This window comes from Asterias rubens, chromosome 8 (genome assembly GCF_902459465.1).
Source record: "Asterias rubens chromosome 8, eAstRub1.3, whole genome shotgun sequence".
In the NCBI taxonomy this organism is placed as follows: domain Eukaryota; kingdom Metazoa; phylum Echinodermata; class Asteroidea; order Forcipulatida; family Asteriidae; genus Asterias; species Asterias rubens.
The window spans coordinates 4,819,544-4,846,171 of NC_047069.1; the positions used below are offsets into that span (position 1 = coordinate 4,819,544).

The following is a 26,628-nucleotide window of genomic DNA, read 5'->3' on the forward strand; positions in this document are numbered from 1 at the left end:
GGAATTCTTAAGGCCCCAATGAACGGGCGTAATATTATTGTGAGGTGTTTTTTTAGCCTATTTTTAGAACAAGTTTGTTCTAATTATGTGTTTTTCCTGTGAATTGAATTGCAGTTGCTGAACACTGCCTTTGCGACAGTCAACAGTCTTTACAACTCTTTCGTTGGAATCCCACACTGCCGTTGCATTGCTCGGTTGCTTGGCTACCAGGGTATAGCAGTCGTCATGGAAGAACTCCTGAAAGTCATCAAAAGATCGGTAAGGGACTACAACAAATATTGCCAAGAGCTTGAAACAGTTTATATTAAAGGGCAGGCAGGCCTAGTAATACACAAAGACCGCAGAGGCCAAAGCCTCTATTGCCCCTGGTCTTGGCCTTGGTGCCTCTACAAAAGTTTCCCATTGACTTTGAGATTTTCAAATGGACGTGCCCTTTGGAAGTTGAAAATTGCCTTGCCGTCTCAAAGATGAAATTCTGGGCCTGGAAGGTCTGTACATGTTTGGTAATGACAGAAAATTAATGGCAATAAAGACTAACGTGACAAGAGGTACAGCATCTTTGGACAGTATAATACATTCGTATGGACTGTGAAAGGGGTAACCCTGTTTCAGCCCTAGGAGTAGGTGGCAACGGCCTCTGGAAAAAAAACAATTTTAGCCCACACCTTGAAGTGGCCTTCAGGCCTTGCGTGTCAGGCGACTTGCATGAAGAAAAAAATGAAAAAAATTCCAGATACATTTCAATTTGAAGTACTGTTGTTATAGAAAAAGATATCACTTTTTATCCCCCAAAATTTGAATATAAGAAGATTACCGTGCGGGATATCTCTTTTCAGATTGTGTATTCCTGCAGGGATTATTCTTCCTGTGTGGACATATTTGCGGATATATGTTTACTTTGTACAACAGTTAATTTTCCATTCACAGTGCAAATTATTACCTCAATTGTTTGATTAATTTGTTTGTGTTTTTGTTGTAGATGAATGACTACATCCTTCCATATGTAAAGCTCCTGATGGAGGTCATGCCAAAATCATGTAAACTACCAAGATTTGAGTATGGGACCAAAGGTATGTGGCTCTGAGAAGAGAACACAAAATATTAATTAATCACTGCCAACCCCCTCCTCCCCCCCCCCCAAAAAAAGGAATAAATCAATAACTTGGTACTTGTTATACTTGTTGTTGGTGTTACTTTGATTATTTTGTTTATTCTGTTTATTTGTCTTTTGTAAATCTATTGTTTTTCCCCACTTTTTGTTAACGTGCCTCTACATTCATACATTATTTATTGTACTTTCTGATGATGATATGTAGAAATAAACATTGCTTTAAATTGAACTTAAATAACAATGCATTTACTATAAAACACAAAAGACCCAAGAAATTGGGAAAGGATGGATTTTTATCAGAAAAGAGTATTTTTAAAAAGAAGCTGTTATGGGCAGTGTGAGGGGTAGATGATAACAAAGGAAATACAATCCAAACTAATATTTAACTTCTATCATCTTCTGAGAACAGCTTCTTTATTCTGTTGGCATGCAATACCATACATCTTTTTTGAGTGTTGTTATACTTTTTGTAGATTAAGTTTTTGGCCATGACATGAATTCCATATCATGTAATATAATTTACCTGTAGAAGTTTCAGCTTCTTTAGTCAGAAAGTTTTTGAGAATCACAGAGCAATGTTTTCAAGAGAGTTGCGTAAATACGTTGTACATGCTAAAATAATGTTCATCTCCTGAGACTAAAATTGTTTATGTGACATCCAAAACTACAGCACCTCAGCAAGTAATATTTTAAGGGAAGCATTCTATTATCATTATCTTCAAACCCTGTAAGTTAAATGTAAATCTGTGGACGTATTGTTTTGTGTCGTACATTTTGTACATACATACCCAAACTCTTTAAGATATGCAACTGGTTACATTTTCTGTATTCTTTTTTTTACTAGGCGTTTTTTGCTTACCACTCCGCCCAGCTCCAAGACATTGCTTTTGAGAACAGTTTCTTGATTCTGTTGTATTGCAATAGACACATCTTTTAAGATACGCAACAGGTTATATTTTCTCTTTGTTTCGGTTTCTAGGCGTGGTGGATTACTACTCCCATCTCCAAGACATTGCTTCTGGGAACAGTTTCTCCATTCCTTAAATACATTTTCTCTTTTTCCATCTCTAGGCGTGGTTGCTTACTACTCCGCCCATCTCCAAGACATTGCTCAGTACCCCGACCTCAAGATGAACCTCTTCCACAACTTCCAGGAGATTGGTAATGCCATCATCTTCATGAAGATGATGGAACAGTGTCTGGCCGTGGAGGAGGTTTGTGATCTTCTCCATGCTTCACCGTTCCAGAACATTATCCCAAAGCCACATGTCAAACGTAAGAACCTTTCTGTTCCGAGTTGGTATAAGGGTTTCTTTTCTCTAATTGATGATAAGATAGCGTCTCTGCAAAAGAACATTCTCGTAACCCAGGTTCCCATGCAAACATCTTGGTTAAGAGAAACATGCATGGCTCAGTGCCTCTGCTCAAGGACACAGTTTCCATTTGACCATTGAAGTATCTTGAAGTAATGGAAGTGACTTCGCCAAGCGGTTAAGAGCACCGAATTCAAACTCTGGTGTTTCTGATCAGAAGAGTGTGGGTTCAAATCCCCGACCGTGACACTTAAGCAAGACACTTAACCATTGCTTCCTCCCTGGATGGGACATAAAGCCGTTGATTCCATGTGTTGTGTAAAAGAACCCAGTGCACTTATCGAAAACAGAAGGGGTTTGCCACAATGTTCCTGGCTGTGGCTGCTGTATGCGCCGTAGCACCTTGTAAGGTGCTACATAATAGGGTCTCAGGATTGATCACTGCAACAACCTATCTTTCTGATAGTTTGTATACACTCAGCGCCTTAAGATATTACTATCTTGCCTGTCAGAAAGGCTTTGTAATGTACAAGGTTGCATCATTATTCATGTAGTATTTGATACATTTATTGAAGATCAAACAATCAGAATTCTTGTTTACAACGAAAGAATAACAAGTTGAAACTTTCCTGTTTTGTTTCTCACAGAGGGTGAGAAGTTGGAGAATAAGTTGAAGAGGCTGGAAATAAACTATGCTCCTCTTCAAGTGGTGCCTGTTGTTGAGAAGATGGGAACACAAGAGGTAAAAATTAGATATTGTCAACTCCACTCTGCAAAATCTGTTTGTCACCTTTATTTTTTGGTTTGATGTTAATTTTCTTGAACAATTTCGTTTATGTAACATTACAACAAGCATGACATTTTTCCTATTTTAATCTAAACTTGGATTTTCTGTGCTCTCATAAAATCAGTAAGATTTTGATTGAATAGCATTAGCCTGTTGGGGATGTGGCAGACACTTTAATAGTGCACTGTTTGGTTTTAGGTTTATACAGACAAATTTACCCAAACCTGATATTGCCGTAGCAATGTGTCGGCCATATCTCAAACAGGCTTACGGGTGAGTTTATACGAGCGTATTTCTTACATCAGCCCTTGTCAGACAAAGAGGGTTGGCAAGTTGGGTGGAGCTATGAAGATTATTAGATCTACACGAAGTGAGCCATTCTCTGTACACTAAAGAGTTTGGAGTTTTTTTACCAAATTTAAAGGATGGTTGATCTCATCTAACTTAAAGAGTTTCATTTTTGAGCTTATTACCAATAAACTAGTAAGAAGTATGGCTGCTAAGAACAATAGAAAGAATGGTTCTTTCTTAATTATCTGTCATGTTCCAACCAAACAGCAAATCGCCGATGCAAGAGAGGGTGACCTGCTGACCAGGGAGAGACTGTGTTGCGGACTGACCATGTTTGAGATCATCCTACACCGCATCAAGGGATTCTTATCCGACACTATTCTGCAGGGTCCTGAACCAGCAAACGGTGTCATGATCATCGATGAGTGCTCTGAGTTCCATAGATTGTGGAGTGCCTTCCAGTTTGTCTACTGCCTACCACTCAAGGAGCATAACTTTACACCTGAGTAAGTTAAGATCAAGTTTATAGACCAAGTCGTATGCCCAATTGCTTCACCGCTATTGCTGGCACCCTCATTGCTGGGGCCTGGCAGCGAAGATTTTTATTTGTATGCAAGTTAAGTGTCTTTCTTCACGATTCACACAATTTCAATGACAGAACTGCATAACATGATAATGTAGAACATACTTTTTTATAAATAACTGCAACTTAACAGAAAGTGAATGCTGAAAGATTTAAACATTTATAAAATCTCTAACACAAAGCTCAAGATTTTTGTCATTTTCAAACAAAAGGGACCATCAAATTTCATGAAAATGTTGTGTTAAAACAAGATGATCCAAATGAAATTACTCTTACCAAGACTAATGACAAAGTCACCCTTAAACTATTCTTACACTATTGTTTCAACAGGACTTTTTATCCATTAGCATTTCTCCACTGAATGTTTGTGTGTCACAAAATGTGGCTTTTTCCACTGCACCAAATCAAAGTAATTTTCTCAAGATTTATTTGCTATTACTAATTCACTTCTCTTCTCCTACATTTTGTTTACCCAGGGAGAGCTATGGTGAAGGGCTGAACTGGGCCGGCTGTGCCTTGATCACTCTGCTTGGACAACAGAAACGCTTTGAAGCACTGGATTTCTGCTACCACATCCTACGAGTGCAGAAAGTGGATGGTGTAGATGCAGACATCAATGGCATTGTAAGTTTACTAACAAAGGGAACAAACATTGAGCTTGGCCTCAACCAAGTACATACTTACCCAATCGTCATTACGCATATTTTTCTGTATATTTTATGCCAGTATATTTTGCCATTCAAAAAATGTGTGTATGTGTGTGTGTGTATTTTAAAGAGGTAGCTCTCTGTACAGGCATGCGACTTTTCAGCATTTCTCATAATGAATTTATAAGTGGGACTCTTTGCATTGGTCATTAGTCAGCAGCCGCAAATTTGAAATTCATCTTTAATTCCAACAGGCAGGTGACTTAACCTTTAACCTGTCTCACCCACTGTAATAAGTCAAGGTGCATTGATTGTACAGTATATAATATTTTCCACATCAAAAGTCTCTCCCAACCATGCTCTATGTGCCATTGCTTACAAGAAATACTGCCGTCTTTGAATCATGTTCTAACTTTATTGATGATTTTTCTTTGATAGCCCATCGGACGTCTCGTAGACCGCATCCGCAAGTACCAGATTCTGAACAACCAAATCTTCTCTGTACTGAACAAGTACCTGAAGGCAAACGAGAGTGACACCACGCCTGTAGAGAAAATACGTTGCTATCAGCCACCAATTCATCAGTCCGTCATTGATGGAGGAATGTAAAAAACAGAAATGATGGAAGACTGAAGAGGCATGGTGGAAGGGCACTAGCAAGGATTTGCAAATGAAGTTTCTAAACACGCGTGCACGCTGTAAACTGAAAAATAAGGCATCTTTAATAACAGAATGTTTCATAAGACACACACATGCTAATATCTGGCAAATGCCTTGATCTGAAGTATTGACGGGGAAGTTCGGAGAGTGCTTCTATTTTTTTATATCTTTTTTTTAACAATCCTCCAAAACCAAGAAGTTCAAGTTCAAAGTTGTCTTCAAACTCTTGTACTCTGTTACTTAGAATTGTTTTTTTTTAAATCCACCTGCAAAGCTGTCTCAAAATAGTTGTTTGTTTTGTATGTAGAGGAAACAACGGATAAGGGGGGTTGCATAAGTAAGATTTTTTTGTGTATGTACTTCTTGCCTCTTTCTTAACATTTCGCAAGTTGGTTATCTAAAAGACAGAAAACTTTTTTTGAAATGATACACAAGAATTGCTATTTATTTTGTTGTTATTTTAATGATAAACAGTAGGTTCATGTTATTTTAATTTTTTGTTTCGGGGGGGGGGGGGGTTAACTTAAGAATGAGGTCGGCTAGCAAGGTCAAAAAACATCAATCTTGTTCAAAGTTGTATACCTAGTCTGCAACATTGATGTAGCACCAAAAAACAATAGTGGACACTATTGGTAATTACTCAAAATAATTATTAGCATAAAACCTTACTTGGTAACGAGTAACGTTGAGAGGCTGATAGTATAAAACATTGTGAGAAACAGCTCCATCTGAAGTGACACAGTTTTTGAGAAAGAAGTAATTTTCCACAATTTGAGACCTCAGAATTAGAATTTGAGGTCTGGAATCCAAGGGTGTTTTTCTCTCATCGTTATCTGGCAACTTTGACGACCAATTGAGCTCAAATTTTCACAGGTTTATATTGTATGCATATGTTGAGATACACCAAGTTAGAAGACTGGTCTTCGACAATTACCAATAGTGTTCAGTGTCTTTAAATGATATATATTATATTAATATATAAAAGGGGGTGCTGTAGGTGTTGTAGCACCCCCAGCTTTTGGGATGGAAGTTTCTTTAAATTTACCCTTTAACATAAACGGAAAACTTGCAAAGGTAAAAAATGTATGAATATATGTAGCATGTCATATATAGAATTTTTAGAAAAAACAATTATCTTCGGCCCCAAGCTGTGCCCAGCCGGCCAGCATTATAATACACTGTGATATGCCTGGGTTTTGTGTGTGCCTGGCCGGCCGACTGATCAGGGCCCGGTTTGTGTGTTGACCCCGCTATGTATTCTCTTAAGAAATGTGTATGATGCAGGATTAAATGAGGGCGACACAAAACCTTGTGCTGCCAGAACTTGGATTTACGCTCTGCACTCGCCTATTGTCTTTGGGGGGAAAAAACACGGCCCTGTGTCCTAGCAGGCCTCAAAGCAATTGTTAACTATGATGATCAGTGTTGAGTGTCTGCTACAGATGGACGTATTATTGGGAAACTCACTTCTCAAAGCACTTGTTAGGCAAAAAGCCAAATTCCATGTGATGTCCTGACTAATTATTTATAATAAAATTAATTCATCAAGCAAATAATTTATATTTAGGATAAATTCGTACCATTCGGGCCTGGTTCTCAGTGCCTCCTGTTTTTGGTTTAGTTTATTCCACTCTTCTTTTTTTTTAGCACTTAAAAAGCGAAATACTTACATGGTCCATTTTACACAAATGGGTTTAACGATACTTGAACATATTGGCAACTTTTGTACACCACAGTAAATAACACCTGTGCAGTAGTTGCATTTTAAAAGGTTAGAATCCGGTGAAGGTAGATATTTTTATTATTAATAAAAAAACTTTTGTCTAGCATACATGGTATAAAGTAGTATCGCATCAGATTTTGCATTGATATAAGTTTAACCAATTTTGCACGGTACATTTGTAAATACAAACGGCAATGTAATTGTATGGATCTATTTAAAGGCATAGTTGACAATAAAGAGAGTGGCTTATATAAACTACCAAGCGTCAATGATTTCAGGTATATTTAATCTCTAACACAATCATTAAAGTTGTCCTTAACGAAAAATGTTTGTTTTACCCTTTACACCTATGTGTGTGTGTGTGTTAGCACTGTATACTCAGTATCGGTACTTTCCTGAGTTCTGTGAACAAAATTACAGGCATATTACTCAGGTGGGATTTGAACCCACAAACTTTGCAATTCTAGAGCAGTGTCTTACCTGTAAGTGGTTTTACAGTTACTTTATATAGTTCAATCATTCAAAGCATTGAGGAAAGAAAAAAGTAAGTTTTGGGAGTCGGTACTTCTAGGTATGCAACAGTATTTTTAATTTTTATCTATTTCATCCTCGAAGTGTGAGGGGCCAATTTCATAGAGCTGCTTAAGCAAAAAATTCGCTTAAGCACGAAAATAGCTCGCTTATTTTACACATGTTACTGGCCAAAATTTCATGCCATATACATTGCTTGTGACTGGTATTTAGCTGTTGTTTACTTAGCATAAAAGTTGAGTGGAGTCTTGGCCAATAATTTGATTTTACTAGGCAATGATTTTATCGCTTAAGCAAAATTTTGTGCTTAAGCAGCTCTATGAAATTAGCCCAGATGATCAGGCAAGGGGTGCACCCCACTAAATAAGGCAAAAACAGTCTGAGTGTCAAAGCTCATTAATGTTTTGTAGGCCCTCAAAACATTCTATATTAAACAGGCTTGAGAGCCCCAAGCCATTTCTCACAATGTTTTATCCTACCAACAGCTCTCCATTGCTTGTTACCAAGTAAGTTTTGTTACTAACAATTATTTTGAGTAATTACTAATAGCGTCTAGTACCTTCAAGTTAGCTCCTCTGATAACAATGCTCCTTATGTCCCCAAGTTATGAAATAATATACATATAATGAATGTTTATGAGTGCAATGGTGCGAATAGTTCATGAGTTGAAAGATGGTATACACATAATGAATGTTTATGAGTGCAATGGTGCGAATATGTTCATGAGTTGAAAGATGGAATGTTCTATTCAACGAGGCGGAGCCGAGTTGAATGGAACATTTCACCGTGCGTGTTAATTACATCGTTATTTTTGACAGTGAGGGGAGCGACAAATACATTTATTAGAGCAGTTAGTGAAATGTTCAAACTTCGCGCATTCACAATGAGTAATCCACTGACATTAGGCTTAAATGTTTTTTGGGAGGCGATTTGTGGATAGTCTCGGCTGGAACTGGGGGTAAGTTTCCGGCCTAAACATTACGAAATTCATTTAGAATAACATAAACAAAATGTTTTCAACAAAACGAAAACAAAAACGACAAAACTTTTTACAGTTGAGCTCCGAAATTTGCGACAGTTACGCACGGCCATCTCTGGCGTGTAACTTAGAAGTTCCTTATGACGTCACGGAAATACCCACAATTCAATGTATGATGGAGTCTCAACAGAATTCAATGGCGGACCATTTTGGACATCGTTTTTTGCTGAAAATCTACCTTTTTTAGAAAGATATCTGACACAACTGCACCTCCAGATGAACCAGCAACATATCCTGCGTACCTAGGGTGAGTTTTAAAAGTATATTATAGGTTATTTTGATTGATTTTTGAGCATTTTGTATTTGACACCATAAGTTACTCATACTGATGATAACTGTTTTGGCTGAATTAAAATCGGGCACCTTCGGGCATTTTTTTTACACATTCGCGAAACGTACGTACTTAATGTGTCATTTCACGTAAATTTGACTTATTTGAAAGATTTTTTTTTATACTTTTTGGGTGGAAGGGCGTTTGGTAAGGGCGTTGTTGTTGTGGTTGTTGTTGTTGTTGTTGTTTTTTTTTTTTTTTTTTTTTTTTTTTTTTTTTTTTTTTTGGGGGGGGGTTTAATTTTACAAGACTGTAAAACTGACTTTATTTTAAACTCTTGTTTTATCTACTAGTACAACTCCACCCCACCAAAATGCAAACTTATTTCATAAAACCTGTTTTATCACTACAAAAGTACCAACCTTGGCTTTACTTCACACAAACAATAATAATTGCTATAACACTCACCCTCATGCTAGTCATGGCTTATGCTGTTTTTTTTTTAACATGCATACTTATACTAACTTAGACAATGTAGTATTAGAGCAGGTTTTTTTGTTAGAACTGGCAAAATCAACATTTTTACACCATTTTTGCCAGGGGTCTCAGAATTTTTTCCTTTCAGTTGTGACTAGGGCCAGCACTGGTCTTTTTATTTCTGGTGAGAAAAACTTGGGCAATTGTATCCTGCTGTGACAGTACTGCCTCAAAAATGTACCTTTTTTCAGAAAACATGACAAAATGCATTCATGCATTTTTGTTTTACCTTCATATATTTCATATGTTGAGTTTGTTTTATTGTACAATTCTTATTGAGTTTTATATTAATATGTAACCATTACACACTCATTGACCTTTTTACAAAAAGAGAACAATTCATTTCATTAAAGTCGATCATAAATGATTGTCTTCAAAATTATGTAGCTAACTAGAATCAGACCTAGTTAAAGGGAATATTAACTTAAAAACTGACTTGGTAACTAATATTGGAGAGCTGTTGGTAGTATAAAACATTGTGGAAAATGACTCCCTTTAAAATAACATAGTTTTTGAGAAAGAGGTAATTTCTCACTAAAATAATAAAAGACTTCTAGCTAGAAATCTTTTATTCCTATCTGAAAGCACACAGATTCATCCAACAAGGGTTTTTTTTTCTTTCATCATTTTCTCACAACTGCGATGACCGATTGAGCTCATATTTTCACAGGTTTGTTATTTTATGCATATGTTGAGATACACCAAGTGAGAACACTGGTCTTTGACAATTACCAATTAGTGTACCTTTTTTACATAAAAAATAAATACTTACCTGGCTCAGGAGATACCGTGATCAATAAGGTGGTTCTCCCATGGCAAGGCCTATCCATTGCAGTTCGGACGGGTTGACCTATGCGATTCCCCCAAATGTGGGGAACTCAGGAGCCAGTTTCCCTTGTGGTTTATTATTTGATATAGAAAATTAATAAATAAATAAATACATAAACTGACAAATCTGTAGAAGTTTGAGATCAATCGGCCATCTGGGTCACGAGACAATAGTAAAAAATTGATAAAACGTTATGCACAACATCAATTTGAAAAGAAAATGAATAAAATGCTCATTGGGGGATAAACTCCAATCAGGAAATAAGTTTTTATCTATTTCTCACCAAATACAACATTTCAGACAGTTATTTAAAGTACCATGCCATCATTTCCTTTCATCATCATCAGACCATTTTATCTGTTTCCATAAAAACTTCTTGGTAACAAGCAATGGAGAACTGTTGATATTATAAAACATTGTGAGAAGCGGCTCCCTCTAAAGTAACGCACGTTTTGTGTGTAGTCTTTGAGAAGAAGATAATTTTTCAACCAAATTAATATTAAAATAGTTTTCCAGACCGTTTGGCCTTTTTATCCTTACTTTCATTATTCTCCTGCAACTTTGATGACCAATTGAGTCCAAATTTACACAGATTTGTTACTTTATGCGTTGATGTTGGGGGTACACCAAGTGAGAATACTGGTCTTTGACATTTACCAACTTGGGGTTTCTTTATAGGAATTGAGCTGTCTCTAGCTACTGGGATAATCAAAGCAGTATTTGAGCAAGTTTTTTTTTAGAACTTGCAAAATCAACAAACATTTTTACCCCATTTTTGCCAGGGGTCTCAGAGTATTTTCCTTTCAGTTGTGACTAGGGCCAGCACTGGTCTTTTAGTTTCTGGTCAGAAAAACTATGGCAATTGTAGTTAGTAGTTTATCTGCTCCAGAATGGCAAAAGTCATTTGTTTGAATACCATCCCTAGTATAAGAAGTAGTATGCTTATTTATACACATGTAATCAATCTGAGGAAAAACAGTTCTTAAACTCAACTCAACACAACACCTCTTTATTCATTAGCATCCATATTTCTTTCATTATTTCAACAACTTTTACACATGGCATCCTGTATCCCAGTCATCGCACAAGAGTTTTCATTAACACAACATATGTGAGCAAGCTTGATGAGTCATGTCAGCAGGTTCATGACGGAGAAACAAGTCAAAACAGGGGTAACATTTTCAACAAATTCTTTTTTTGTAGATTCAAGTGCCAAAATTTCTCTATTTTACATTGGTGACTTCCTTTCTGATAAACGTCATCAAGGGGTTAAAAATAGCATGGGAATTAATGCTTGTACATTTGTGAGAGAAAGAAATCAACAACAATTTGAAAGCATTGTTTGCAGAAGTTTGTTACACGGAAATTGAATACAAGTTCTTTCAACTTTGTTGTCATCTCATAGCAAAAAAATACTTCAAAAGTGATTGAAAACAATCACAACATACCTTTGAAAATTAATATGAATGTCTCTGTTTCCTACAGATAACTTCTGTACCTCAAACCCTTTGAAAAATATTGTTACATCACTGTATTCTGTGTGTAAAAACATGATCGAGAGGTTTATCACGAAAAAACGGAGATCGCTATTACTGTGTGTACATTGCGCATGCGATACATGGTACATTCTGTTACGATCCGGACACACACACACACAGGAAAAAACAGCTACTCGTGCTTCACATGTGTTGTGATGTCAGGACTTCCAACCTTTAAATCATTGAATGGGATATTTGCTATGGGCACTTATCAGACTGTTTTCTTGTCGAGGTTGCGTTCTTCGTCTGTTTGCTGCATGTTAATGCTATGTTTAGAACTAAAATTATGGCTCATCAAACTTTGACGCCATTCGGCGCGATATTCAAAGTAATCGCAGGGCACCTCAGGGCTCGAGTTTGTGAAAAAAATCCACAAGACCGCAGGGCTTGTTGCTCAGAATTTTTACTGGACCGGAAGATTTTTTACAAGACAAAAATTTTATTAGAAAAAAAAAAGTTAACACGATAGAACAGCAGGCCTTTTTCATCCCTTAGGAGGCTTTTTTTTTTGCTGTGAAACCCAATCAATAGAGTTCCATATACCTACTTCACGTCATTCTCGCCGCCTCAAAAAAAAAATTCCGATTTGACAGGCAAATCACAAACAAAACACTGCAACGTGCAGCATTCACTCCCCGGGTGCATAAACATAAATGGTTTGAGACTAGATGTACAAGGTGTGGGCTTGAGTAAACTGAATGGAAAACTTGTATGCAGCCTGATGCACGTGAAAAAAGGACGGATTGACGTTCCGCAGGCGTGCTCAGAACACTGATTTGACGACAAGTAAAACAAAAACTTTTATTTTAAATGAGATTGAAATACATTTTTTAATGAAAGATAATATATTTCATATAATTATTTTAACTATATTAGTATGCATAAAAAAAACACAAGACCGCCGGACTTGTTCGGCATAAAGTTTAGTGGACCGAAGCTAAAATCACTGGCCTTGGGCCTGCAGTCCAGCGTGAAATTCGAGCCCTGCGCCTGTGGGATGTATGTGCATGCTAAAAAAGGGTCTAAAACCCCTTATTTGTTTCAGTTACTCTTATCTCTAAGTGTTTCTTCTTTCACATCTTTGAACAAAAGGTTGTATAAGCATGATGTTTTCAAAGAAGTAGAGCATAGCTTTTGCTCTTTGCAGATGTCTAAAATATAAAAAATTACAAGGGTTGACAAACGATTGAATTTGCTTGATCGCATCACAATGGATTTTGATTTCACAGGACTTCGGAGTTTACAGTGCTGTTAGTGTCAGGATTAAACCAAATAATAATTAATTTTGTTTTTTTACCCATACACCGATGTGTGTTAGCATTGTATACTCAGTACCGAGTCCTGTGAAAAATTATTACAGGCAAGTTACTTGTGTGGGATTCGAACCTACGACCCTTGCAATTCTAGAGCAGTGTCTTACCAACTAGACTACCAAGGTTGCCTTTGCATCTCTTTAAACCCAGGAGAAAGTCTGTGATGGCACAGATTTTATTTCATTGGTGCAAAGTTTGTGTCTCTCTCACAGCAGGAGAAGGTTTGTGTGACTGCACAGATTGTTTTTTGGATAGATGTTGAGTTTGCATCTCTTTAGAATGGCAAAGGTCAAGATCTGCATCTAGCTACCGTTTGGTGGTCTAGTTGGTGAGACATCTATTTTAGAATGGCAAAGGTTGTGGGTTCAAATCCCAACTGAGTTGTTTGCCTGTGGATTTTTCTTCACATGTATCCAGAAAGTACTTTATTCATGTAACATCGATGTCTGGGTAAAAGAAGATTAATATTCAAAACTTAAATTGTTTGAATGGCTTCAAGTTTCTCAGAGTCAGACTATACATACTTGGACTTGTTGCCCTTTTGCAGTGTTGTAGTACTAATACTCATAGCCTAAGTTTGCACAAACTTAGAGAAGTAATTTTTTTGTTGATTTAAAACATTGTAAATTAAAACACAACACTTTTGTTTTACAGAAAAACACATCTGCAAGATGACATTACAATTACATCTCTGAAGGACACCTTTGGCACCCAGAGTCAACTACTTAGTACGATGAGTGTCATTATTGAGGTAGCACCTAAATCACCAGTGTCATGTCTTCACTAAGACCTGAATCCAAAGTAGAGTCAATTTGATTGGATGATGGCTGAGTGTGATGGCTGGAACCAAGGTACACAAACTCAAATTCTATTTTAGCATTTTGGTAGGACCTTACATGTTAAGAAAAAAAACAAAAAAACTTAAGACATGAGTTTTTTTGTGTCAGACCCTGCACAATTTACCCACTCGATTCGAGACAACTTGACGGTTCAATGTACTTTTATCGATCAATTGGTATCTTCGCTCTTTGCTATCTTGCCAGCGAATGGTTGCCACCTTTGCTCTTGACCCGAATTACTGTCAACGAATGATTAGAGTTTGCATCTCTCTTAACCCAGGAGAAAGTCTGTGATGGCACAGATTTGTTATATTGGTGTAAAGTTTGTGTCTCTCTCGAAGCAGGGGAAGGTCTGTATGGTGGCACAAATTGTTCTTTTGTAGATGTTGAGTTTGCATCTCTCTAAACCCAGGAGAAAATCTGTGATAGCACAGATTTTTGTCATTGGTTTAAAGTTTATGTCTCTCTCAAAGCAGTAGATAGTCTGTGTGACGGCACAAATTTCTTTTTTTTAGATGTTGAGTTTGCGTCACTCTTAACGCAGGTGAAAGTTTGTGACAGCACAGATTTTTCTTATTGATATAAAGTTTGCATCTTTCTCAATGAAGAAGAAAGTCTGTTTGTAAAAAAAAAAACATTCTTAATTAAAACACAACACTTTCGTATTACAGAAAAACACATCTGCAAGATGACATTACCAGTACATCTCTGAAGGACACCTTTTACGTCCGAAGTAAACCACTTAGTACGATGAGTGTAATTATTGAGGTAGCGCCTTAATCATCAGTGTCATGTTCTCACTATGACCTGAATCCGAAGCAGAGTCAACTATATTGGACGGATGGCTGATTGGGATGACTGGATCGCAAGGTACACAAATTCAAACTTTATTTTAGCCCTTTGGTAGGACCTTACATAATAAGAAAAATGAAAAATAGTTTGATGCCCTTCAAAAGTTTCCCACTGACTTAAAAATATTCCAATGGAAGTGCCCTTTGGAAATGAATATGCCCTTGCCGTTCAAAGATGAAACTCTTGGCCTGTTTTCCCTGATTACTGTCAAAGATCTTAATACCTACTGCTGTTGCGTAAGTTTTGTGTAATTGTTTTTGACCACTATTTCTGTTGACAAAGAACTGGCATCTTTGGTCTTGATCTTTTGTAACATCATTAATTGTCTGATACATTCGCCTTGCCCCTTTTACTGTTTACGATTGATTGGTATTTGAGCTCTTGACCCTTATTACTGTCACAAATGATTGGTACCGTTGCTCTTGACCCAAATTACTGCCAACGAATGATTGGAATTTGTGTCTCTCTAAACCCAAGAGAAGGTCTGTAAAGGTGCAGATTTTTGTCATTGGTGTAAAGTTTGTGTCAAAAATTCTTTAAAAATGATTATTATTATTAAAGTGTCTTAATAAGGGAATCAATGTGTGGTGAAGAGGTTTTCAACCAGTGGTAAACAAACATCGCTGTACTAAGGTGTGCCGCCGCGCCGGGTACCAACACATCACCCCCTCGTCCCCGCTCGCTCACTCCCGGGTGCATAAACATAAATGATTTGAGACTAGATGTACAAGATGTGGGCATGAGTAAACTGAATGGAAAACTTGTATGCAGCCTGATGCACGTGAAAAAAGGACGGATTGACGTTCCGCAGGCGTGCTCAGAACACTGATTTGACGACAAGTAAAACAAAAACTTTTATTTTAAATGAGATTGAAATACATTTTTTAATGAAAGATAATATATTTCATATAATTATTTGTAATAGTAACTATATTAGTATGCATAAAAAAAACACAAGACCGCCGGACTTGTTCGGCATAAAGTTTACTGGACCGAAGCTAAAATCACTGGCCTTGGGCCTGCAGTCCAGCGTGAAATTCGAGCCCTGCGCCTGTGGGATGTATGTGCATGCTAAAAAAGGGTCTAAAACCCCTTATTTGTTTCAGTTACTCTTATCTCTAAGTGTTTCTTCTTTCACATCTTTGAACAAAAGGTTGTATAAGCATGATGTTTTCAAAGAAGTAGAGCATCGCTTTTGCTCTTTGCAGATGTCTAAAATATAAAAAAATTACAAGGGTTGACAAACGATTGAATTTGCTTGATCGCATCACAATGGATTTTGATTTCACAGGACTTCGGAGTTTACAGTGCTGTTAGTGTCAGGATTAAACCAAATAATAATTAATTTTGTTTTTTTTACCCATACACCGATGTGTGTTAGCATTGTATACTCAGTACCGAGTCCTGTGAAAAATTATTACAGGCAAGTTACTCGTGTGGGATTCGAACCTACGACCCTTGCAATTCTAGAGCAGTGTCTTACCAACTAGACTACCAAGGTTGCCTGGTAGCTAGAGGCAGTTCAAATCCTATGTTTTGGCAGCGGGTACCGCAACGATTATAAGAGATGTTAAATTTGCATCGGGGATAGAGAATTTTTTTTTTTTTTACCCATACACCGATGTGTGTTAGCACTGTAAACTCAGTACTTTCCCGAGTCCTGTGAAAAATTATCACAGGCATGTTACTCGGGTGCCAGCGAATGATTGCCACCTTTGCTCTTGACCCCAGTTACTGTCAACGAATGATTAGAGTTTGCATCTCTCTAAACCCAGGAGAAAGTCTGTGATGGCACAGATTTTATTTCATTGGTGCAAAGTTTGTGTCTCTCTCACAGCAGGAGAAGGTTTGTGTGACTGCACAGATTGTTTTTTTGGATAGATGTTGAGTTTGCATCTCTTTAGAATGGCAAAGGTCAAGATCTGCATCTAGCTACCGTTTGGTGGTCTAGTTGGTGAGACATCTATTTTAGAATGGCAAAGGTTGTGGGTTCAAATCACAACTGAGTTGTTTGCCTGTGGATTTTTCTTCACATGTATCCAGAAAGTACTTTATTCATGTAACATCGATGTCTGGGTAAAAGAAGATTAATATTCAAAACTTAAATTGTTTGAATAGCTTCAAGTTTCTCAGAGTCAGACTATACATACTTGGACTTGTTGCCCTTTTGCAGTGTTGTAGTACTAATACTCATAGCCTAAGTTTGCACAAACTTAGAGAAGTAATTTTTTTGTTGATTTAAAACATTGTAAATTAAAACACAACACTTTTGTTTTTCAGAAAAACACATCTGCAAGATGACATTACAATTACATCTCTGAAGGACACCTTTGGCACCCAGAGTCAACTACTTAGTACGATGAGTGTCATTATTGAGGTAGCACCTTAATCATCGTGTCATGAATCCAAAGCAGAGTCAGTTTGATTGGATGATGGCTGATTGTGATGGCTGGAACCAAGGTACACAAACTCAAATTCTATTTTAGCATTTTAGTAGGACCTTACATGTCAAGAAAAAAAACAAAAAAACTTAAGACATGAGTTTTTTTGTGTCAGACCCTTCACAATTTACCCACTCGATTCGAGACAACATGACGGTTCGATGTACTTTTATCGATCAATTGGTATCTTCGCTCTTTGCTATCTTGCCAGCGAATGGTTGCCACCTTTGCTCTTGACCCGAATTACTGTCAACAAATGATTAGAGTTTGCATCTCTCTTAACCCAGGAGAAAGTCTGTGATGGCACAGATTTGTTATATTGGTGTAAAGTTTGTGTCTCTCTCAAAGCAGTAGATAGCCTGTGTGACGGCACAAATGTCTTTTTTTTAGATGTTGAGTTTGCGTCACTCTTAACGCAGGTGAAATTTTGTGACAGCACAGATTTTTCTTATTGATATAAAGTTTGCATCTTTCTCAATGAAGAAGAAAGTCTGTTTGTAAAAAAAAAACATTCTTAATTAAAACACAACACTTTCGTATTACAGAAAAACACATCTGCAAGATGACATTACAATTACATCTCTGAAGGACACCTTTGGCACCCAGAGTCAACTACTTAGTACGATGAGTGTCATTATTGAGGTAGCACCTTAATCATCGTGTCATGAATCCAAAGCAGAGTCAGTTTGATTGGATGATGGCTGATTGTGATGGCTGGAACCAAGGTACACAAACTCAAATTCTATTTTAGCATTTTAGTAGGACCTTACATGTTAAGAAAAAAAACAAAAAAACTTAAGACATGAGTTTTTTTGTGTCAGACCCTTCACAATTTACCCACTCGATTCGAGACAACATGACGGTTTGGATGTACTTTTATCGATCAATTGGTATCTTCGCTCTTTGCTATCTTGCCAGCGAATGGTTGCCACCTTTGCTCTTGACCTGAATTACTGTCAACGAATGATTAGAGTTTGCATCTCTCTTAACCCAGGAGAAAGTCTGTGATGGCACAGATTTGTTATATTGGTGTAAAGTTTGTGTCTCTCTCAAAGCAGTAGATAGTCTGTGTGACGGCACAAATGTCTTTTTTTTAGATGTTGAGTTTGCGTCACTCTTAACGCAGGTGAAAGTTTGTGACAGCACAGATTTTTCTTATTGATATAAAGTTTGCATCTTTCTCAACGAAGAAGAAAGTCTGTTTGTAAAAAAAAAACATTCTTAATTAAAACACAACACTTTCGTATTACAGAAAAACACATCTGCAAGATGACATTACAATTACATCTCTGAAGGACACCTTTTACACCCGAAGTCAACCACTTTGTACGATGAGTGTCATTATTGAGGTAGCGCCTTAATCATCAGTGTCATGTTCTCACTATGACCTGAATCCGAGGCAGAGTCAACTATATTGGACGGATGGCTGATTGGGATGACTGGAAACAAGGTACACAAATTCAAACTTTATTTTAGCCCTTTGGTAGGACCTTACATAATAAGAAAAATGAAAAATAACTTGATGCCCTTCAAAAGTTTCCCACTGACTTAAAAATATTCCAATGGAATTGCCCTTTGGAAATGAATATGCCCTTGCCGTTCAAAGATGAAACTCTTGGCCTGTTTTCCCTGATTACTGTCAAAGATCTTAATCCCTACTGCTGTTGCGTAAGTTTTGTGTAATTGTTTTTGACCACTATTTCTGTTGACAAAGAACTGGCATCTTTGCTCTTGATCTTTTGTAACATCATTAATTGTCTGATACATTCGCCTTGCCCCTTTTACTGTTTACGATTGATTGGTATTTGAGCTCTTGACCCTTATTACTGTCACAAATGATTGGTACCATTGCTCTTGACCCAAATTACTGCCAACGAATGATTGGAATTTGTGTCTCTCTAAACCCAAGAGAAGGTCTGTAAAGGTGCAGATTTTTGTCATTGGTGTAAAGTTTGTGTCAAAAATTCTTTAAAAATGATTATTATTATTAAAGTGTCTTAATAAGGGAATCAATGTGTGGTGAAGAGGTTTTCAACCAGTGGTAAACAAACATCACTGTACTAAGGTGTGCCACCGCGCCGGGTACCAACACATCACCCCCTCGTCCCCGCTCGCTCACTCCCCGGGTGCATAAACATAAATGGTTTGAGACTAGATGTACAAGATGTGGGCATGAGTAAACTGAATGGAAAACTTGTATGCAGCCTGATGCACGTGAAAAAAGGACGGATTGACGTTCCGCAGGCGTGCTCAGAACACTGATTTGACGACAAGTAAAACAAAAACTTTTATTTTAAATGAGATTGAAATACATTTTTTAATGAAAGATAATATAATTATTTCATATAATTATTTGTAATAGTAACTATATTAGTATGCATAAAAAAAACACAAGACCGCCGGACTTGTTCGGCATAAAGTTTAGTGGACCGAAGCTAAAATCACTGGCCTTGGGCCTGCAGTCCAGCGTGAAATTCGAGCCCTGCGCCTGTGGGATGTATGTGCATGCTAAAAAAGGGTCTAAAACCCCTTATTTGTTTCAGTTACTCTTATCTCTAAGTGTTTCTTCTTTCACATCTTTGAACAAAAGGTTGTATAAGCATGATGTTTTCAAAGAAGTAGAGCATAGCTTTTGCTCTTTGCAGATGTCTAAAATATAAAAAAATTACAAGGGTTGACAAACGATTGAATTTGCTTGATCGCATCACAATGGATTTTGATTTCACAGGACTTCGGAGTTTACAGTGCTGTTAGTGTCAGGATTAAACCAAATAATAATTAATTTTGTTTTTTTACCCATACACCGATGTGTGTTAGCATTGTATACTCAGTAACGAGTCCTGTGAACAATTATTACAGGCAAGTTACTCGTGTGGGATTCGAACCCACGACCCTTGCAATTCTAGAGCAGTGTCTTACCAACTAGACTACCAAGGTTGCCTGGTAGCTAGAGGCAGTTCAAATCCTATGTTTTGGCAGCGGGTACCGCAACGATTATAAGAGATAATAAATTTGCATCGGGGATAGAGAATTTTTTTTTTTTTTTACCCATACACCGATGTGTGTTACCACTGTAAACTCAGTACTTTCCCGAGTCCTGTGAAAAATTATCACAGGCATGTTACTCGGGTGTCAGCGAATGATTGCCACCTTTGCTCTTGACCCCAGTTACTGTCAACAAATGATTAGAGTTTGCATCTCTCTAAACCCAGGAGAAAGTCTGTGATGGCACAGATTTTATTTCATTGGTGCAAAGTTTGTGTCTCTCTCACAGCAGGAGAAGGTTTGTGTGACTGCACAGATTGTTTTTTTGGATAGATGTTGAGTTTGCATCTCTTTAGAATGGCAAAGGTCAAGATCTGCATCTAGCTACCATTTGGTGGTCTAGTTGGTGAGACATCTATTTTAGAATGGCAAAGGTTGTGGGTTCAAATCCCAACTGAGTTGTTTGCCTGTGGATTTTTCTTCACATGTATCCAGAAAGTACTTTATTCATGTAACATCGATGTCTGGGTAAAAGAAGATTAATATTCAAAACTTAAATTGTTTGAATGGCTTCAAGTTTCTCAGAGTCAGACTATACATACTTGGACTTGTTGCCCTTTTGCAGTGTTGTAGTATTAATACTCATAGCCTAAGTTTGCACAAACTTAGAGAAGTAATTTTTTTGTTGATTTAAAACATTGTAAATTAAAACACAACACTTTTGTATTACAGAAAAACACATCTGCAAGATGACATTACAATTACATCTCTGAAGGACACCTTTGGCACCCAGAGTCAACTACTTAGTACGATGAGTGTCATTATTGAGGTAGCACCTTAATCATCGTGTCATGAATCCAAAGCAGAGTCAGTTTGATTGGATGATGGCTGATTGTGATGGCTGGAACCAAGGTACACAAACTCAAATTCTATTTTAGCATTTTAGTAGGACCTTACATGTTAAGAAAAAAAACAAAAAAACTTAAGACATGAGTTTTTTTGTGTCAGACCCTTCACAATTTACCCACTCGATTCGAGACAACATGACGGTTCGATGTACTTTTATCGATCAATTGGTATCTTCGCTCTTTGCTATCTTGCCAGCGAATGGTTGCCACCTTTGCTCTTGACCCGAATTACTGTCAACGAATGATTAGAGTTGACATCTCTCTTAACCCAGGAGAAAGTCTGTGATGGCACAGATTTGTTATATTGGTGTAAAGTTTGTGTCTCTCTCAAAGCAGTAGATAGTCTGTGTGACGGCACAAATGTCTTTTTTTTAGATGTTGAGTTTGCGTCACTCTTAACGCAGGTGAAAGTTTGTGACAGCACAGATTTTTCTTATTGATATAAAGTTTGCATCTTTCTCAACGAAGAAGAAAGTCTGTTTGTAAAAAAAAAACATTCTTAATTAAAACACAACACTTTCGTATTACAGAAAAACACATCTGCATGATGACATTACAATTACATCTCTGAAGGACACCTTTTACACCCGAAGTCAACCACTTAGTACGATGAGTGTAACTATTGAGGTAGTGCCTTAATCATCAGTGTCATGTTCTCACTATGACCTGAATCCGAAGCAGAGTCAACTATATTGGACGAATGGCTGATTGGGATGACTGGAAACAAGGTACACAAATTCAAACTTTATTTTAGCCCTTTGGTAGGACCTTACATAATAAGAAAAATGAAAAATAACTTGATGCCCTTCAAAAGTTTCCCACTGACTTAAAAATATTCCAATGGAAGTGCCCTTTGGAAATGAATATGCCCTTGCCGTTCAAAGATGAAACTCTTGGCCTGTTTTCCCTGATTACTGTCAAAGATCTTAATCCCTACTGCTGTTGCGTAAGTTTTGTGTAATCGTTTTTGACCACTATTTCTGTTGACAAACAACTGGCATCTTTGCTCTTGATCTTTTGTAACATCATTAATTGTCTGATACATTCGCCTTGCCCCTTTTACTGTTTACGATTGATTGGTATTTGTGCTCTTGACCCTTATTACTGTCACAAATGATTGGTACCGTTGCTCTTGACCCAAATTACTGCCAACGAATGATTGGAATTTGTGTCTCTCTAAACCCAAGAGAAGGTCTGTAAAGGTGCAGATTTTTTGTCATTGGTGTAAAGTTTGTGTCAAAAATTCTTTACAAATGATTATTATTATTAAAGTGTCTTAATAAGGGAATCAATGTGTGGTGAAGAGGTTTTCAACTAGTGGTTTAATCCCAACGAGGCCTGGTTCTTGATAATTTTACCGAGACGAAGTCGAGGTAAATTATAAAGAACCAGGCCTCGGCTGGTTAAAACCACTAGTTAAAAACCGATTCAACACACTTTGATTCCCATTCATAAATACCTTTTCGGTCAAAAACATCATCACTTTTTGGTGAAAAAGTAAAGTAAATGCAAAATTATAGTTGTTAAATTATTTCTTTCTACACAACACCCCTCCAGCTATGAAATGGTAAAGCCCTCCGCCACCCTCAGGTAAACAACTCCTTATATCGTGTGATGTGGCACAACCGTTTCAGCCGTTGCTCTCGACCAATAGGAATGAAGAAACAGTCTTATAAGAGCAGGTGCAAGGTTGCATGTCACGCCCATGAGTTAACACTTTTTACCGGTCATAAACAAACCCACATATACACACCCACGTGACACGCTCTCCACCAATAGGAATAGCGAAACTGTCTGAGGTATTTATGAATGTTTTTTTTCATTTGTAGACTGAACGTGAAGAAGAAACCCAAAACTAACCTAAACTGTTACCTGCTATTTGGCTCAAGATCCGCACGAATTTGCCTGGAAGTGTTTGATCAAGACAGATGTGACATGCTATCAACAAGGATAAACAACTTGTACGACATGTGATTATGGAACCGTAAGCTTCCTTTTTAAATTTTTCATGGATTGAGTCAAACTATTAATTTGCATATTCCCTATGACGCCAGGCTATATTGCTCCCTTAACCGCCTTACCCACAATGGGCCACGAGACTTCCACTTTTCTCTTAGCTACATGACGGGTGCAGTTGTTAATTTCTGTGTCCACAGATTTTCTGATAAGTAAAACCTTGACATTCAGCGTCAAGCTCTGACGAGTCTTCATCGGCTCAGACAAGAGCAAGCAACAACGAGGGGGCCTCCCGTGGGACCAGTGGGCACCAGGGGACTGCTCTGTCGGCGGTCTTTGCCCCAAAAGGGGAAAATGATGCAGCTGATGGCTCTCTCGGGGTGTCAACCCACCTCAATGCCTGTTAAGCGCTGATGGGGCACATTGCCCTCCAGCACTCTCCGGCACAGATAACGGCGCAAGCCATCCTGGTTTGTACCACAACGCTATGGTCATGGCGTATGTCAACAACCAGGGGGGCATCCGGCCGATGCCTCTCTTGGGGTTGGATTGTCACAACAGAATAATCCCCTGCCCTCGGTCGGCCCATTCGCTCTTTCAGTTGAATGACCGGCTCCCGTGTGTGCCTGTCACATAGCAGTTGTGTGGGGCCAGGAACATCTTTTACCCAACCTCAATGCCTGGAAATGCTGACAGGGCCCAATGCCCTCCAACACTTTGGGGCACAGGTAATGGGGCAGGTCATCCTGGTCATTTCATAACGCTATGGTCATGGTGTTTGTCTACCACCAGGGGGCATCCAGTCAGACCAGGGGGCACCAAGGGACAACACTGTCGGCGGTCTACATCCCAAGAGGGGAGAATGTTTCAGTGGATGCCTCTCTCGGGTTGAATTGTCCTGACAGAATAATCCCCTGGCCCTTGCTGGCCAAGTTGCTCTTTCAGTCGATTGACCGGCTCCCATGTTTGCCTGTCTTAAAGCAGTGCTATAGGGCCAAAGACATCTTTCAACCCGCCTCAATGCCTGGAAAATCTGACAGGGCGCAATACCCTCCAGCAGTTTCGGGCACAGATAATGGGGCAAGTCATCCTGGTACGCTTCATAACGCTATGGTCATGGCGTATGTCAACCACCAGGGGGCAACTGGTTGGACCAGGGGGCACCAGGGGACCGCTCTGTCGATGGCCTACATCCCAAAAAGGGGAGAATGTTGCGGCCGAAGCCTCTCTTGGGTTTGGATAGTCACAACAGAATGGTCCCCCGCACCTGGCCTGGGTGGCCAAGTCGCTCTTTCAGTCGACAACTGGCTCCCGTGTTTGCCTGTCACATAGCAGTGGTGTTGGGCCAGGAACATCTTTCAACCCACCTCAATGCCTGGAAATGCTGACAGGGCGCAATGCCCTCCAGCACTTTCGGTCGCAGATAACGGGGCAAGCCATCCTGGTATGTTCCAACACTGCTATGGTCATGGCAGATGTCAACCATCAGGGGGCATCCGTTCAGACCAAGGGGCACAAGGGGACCGCTCTGTTGGCGGTCTACATCCCAAAAGGGGAGAATGTTGTGGCCAGTGCATCTCCTGAGGTTGGATTGTCACAACAGAATGGTCCCCTGCCCCCTTTTGGCCTAGTCACTCTTTCAGTCGATTGATCGGCTCCCATGTTTGCCTGTCACATAGCAGTTGTGTGGGCCAGGAACATCTTTTAACCCACCTCAATGCCTGGAAATGCTGACAGGGCACAATGCCCTCCAACACTTTCGGGCACAGATAATGGGGCAAGTCATCCTGGTACGTTTCATAACGCTATGGTCGTGGCATACGTCAACCACAACCACCAGGGGGCATCTGGTCTGACCAGGGGGCACCAGGGGACCACTTTGTTGGCGGTCTACATCCCAAGAGGGGAGAATGTTGCGGCCGATGCCTCTCTTTGGGTTTGATTGTCACCACAGAATGATCCACACCCCTGGATAGCCCAGTCGCTCTTTCAGTGGATCAACTGGCTCCAATGTTTGCCTGTCACAGCAGTGGTGTGGGGCCAGGAACATCTTTCAACCCGCCTCAATGCCTGGAAAAGCTGACAGGGCGCAATAGCCTCCAGCACTTTCGGGCACAGATAATGGGGCAAGTCATCCTGGTATGTTTCATAACGCTATGGTCATGGTGTATGTCAACCACCAGGGGGCATCTGGTTGGACCAGGGGGCACAAGGGGATCGCTCTGTCGGCGGTCTACATCCCAAGAGGGGAGAATGTTGCGGCCGATGCCTCTCTTGGGGATGGATTGTCACAACAGAATGGTCCCCTGCCCCGGGTCGGCCCAGTTGCTCTTTCAGTCGATCGATCGGCTCCCATGTTTGCCTGTCACATAGCAGTTGTGTGGGGCCAGGAACATCTTTTAACCCACCTCAATGCCTGGAAATGCTGAAAGGGCGCAATGCCCTCAAACACTTTCGGGCACAGATAATGGGGCAAGTCATCCTGGTACCTTTCATAACGCTATGGTCATGGCGTATGTCACCACCAGGGGGCAGCCGGTCGAACCAGGGGGCACCAGGGGACCGCTCTGTTGGTGGCCTACATCCCAAAAGGGGAGATGTTGCGGCCGATACCTCTCTTTGGGTGGATTGTCCCGACAGAATGGTCCCCTGCCCCTGACCCCGAGTGGCCAAGTAGCTCTTTCAGTCGACGACTGGCTCCTATGTTTGCCTGTCACATAGCAGTGGTGTGGGGCCAGGAACATCTTTCAACCCGCCTCAATGCCTGGAAAAGCTGACAGGGTGCAATAACCTCAAGCACTTTCGGGCACAGATAATGGGGCAAGTCATCCTGGTATGTTTCATAACGCTATGGTCATGGCGTATGTCAACCACCAGGGGGCATCCGGTCGGACCAGAGGGCACCAGGGGACCGCTCTGTTGGTGGCCTACATCCCAAAAGGGGAGATGTTGCGGCCAATACCTCTCTTGGGGTTGGATTGTCACGACAGAATGGTCCCCTGCCCCTGGCCCTGGGTGGCCAAGTCGCTCTTTCAGTTGATTGATCGGCTCCCATGTTTGCCTGTCACATAGCAGTGGTGTGGGGCCAGGAACATCTTTCAACCCGCCTCAATGCCTGGAAAAGCTGGCAGGGCGCAAGACCCTCCATCACTTTCGGGCACAGATAATGGGGCAAGTCATCCTGGTACGTTTCATAACGCTATGGTCATGGCGTATGTCAACCACCAGGGGGCATCTGGTCGGACCAGGGGGCACAGGGGGATCGCCCTGTCGGTGGCCTACATCCCAAAACGGGAGAATGTTGTGGCCGATGCCTCTCTTGGGGTTGGATTGTCACGACAGAATGGTCCCCCGCCCCTGGTGGCAAAGTCGCTCTTTCAGTCGACGACTGGCTCCTGGGTTTGCCTGTCACATAGCAGTGGTGTGGGGCCAAGAACCCACCTCATAGCCTGGAAATGCTGACAGGGCGCAATG

At 39.6% G+C, this 26,628-nt stretch overlaps 1 protein-coding gene, 2 long non-coding RNA genes and 1 other non-coding gene across 7 annotated transcripts in view; all 4 read left to right on the forward strand.

Annotated features, from left to right (window-relative positions):
• The window catches only part of LOC117293351 (cytoplasmic FMR1-interacting protein 2-like), a 32,435-nt gene extending 26,353 nt beyond the window's left edge, over window positions 1-6,082 (forward strand). For all 4 annotated transcript variants that reach the window (XM_033775641.1, XM_033775639.1, XM_033775640.1 and 1 more), the window contains exons 22-28: window positions 115-258; window positions 980-1,070; window positions 2,183-2,386; window positions 3,072-3,166; window positions 3,770-4,008; window positions 4,562-4,709; window positions 5,171-6,082. In XM_033775641.1, coding sequence (XP_033631532.1) covers window positions 115-258; window positions 980-1,070; window positions 2,183-2,386; window positions 3,072-3,166; window positions 3,770-4,008; window positions 4,562-4,709; window positions 5,171-5,341 — 1,092 coding nt within the window. In that variant the 3' untranslated portion in view covers window positions 5,342-6,082. The remainder of the gene's footprint in view (window positions 1-114; window positions 259-979; window positions 1,071-2,182; window positions 2,387-3,071; window positions 3,167-3,769; window positions 4,009-4,561; window positions 4,710-5,170) is intronic.
• A 2,729-nt stretch (window positions 6,083-8,811) lies between these two features.
• On the forward strand, window positions 8,812-18,692 carry LOC117293252. Its single transcript, XR_004519405.1, has 6 exons — window positions 8,812-8,932; window positions 13,828-14,024; window positions 14,684-14,882; window positions 17,145-17,324; window positions 17,851-18,030; window positions 18,558-18,692. It is a non-coding gene; the product is annotated as an uncharacterized LOC117293252 (long non-coding RNA).
• LOC117294078 lies at window positions 10,258-10,423 on the forward strand. The gene has a single exon (XR_004519500.1). It is a non-coding gene; the product is annotated as a U1 spliceosomal RNA (small nuclear RNA).
• A 2,335-nt stretch (window positions 18,693-21,027) lies between the features above and the next one.
• On the forward strand, window positions 21,028-25,322 carry LOC117293253. Its single transcript, XR_004519406.1, has 3 exons — window positions 21,028-21,202; window positions 21,729-21,926; window positions 23,028-25,322. It is a non-coding gene; the product is annotated as an uncharacterized LOC117293253 (long non-coding RNA).
• Window positions 25,323-26,628: the final 1,306 nt, after the last annotated feature.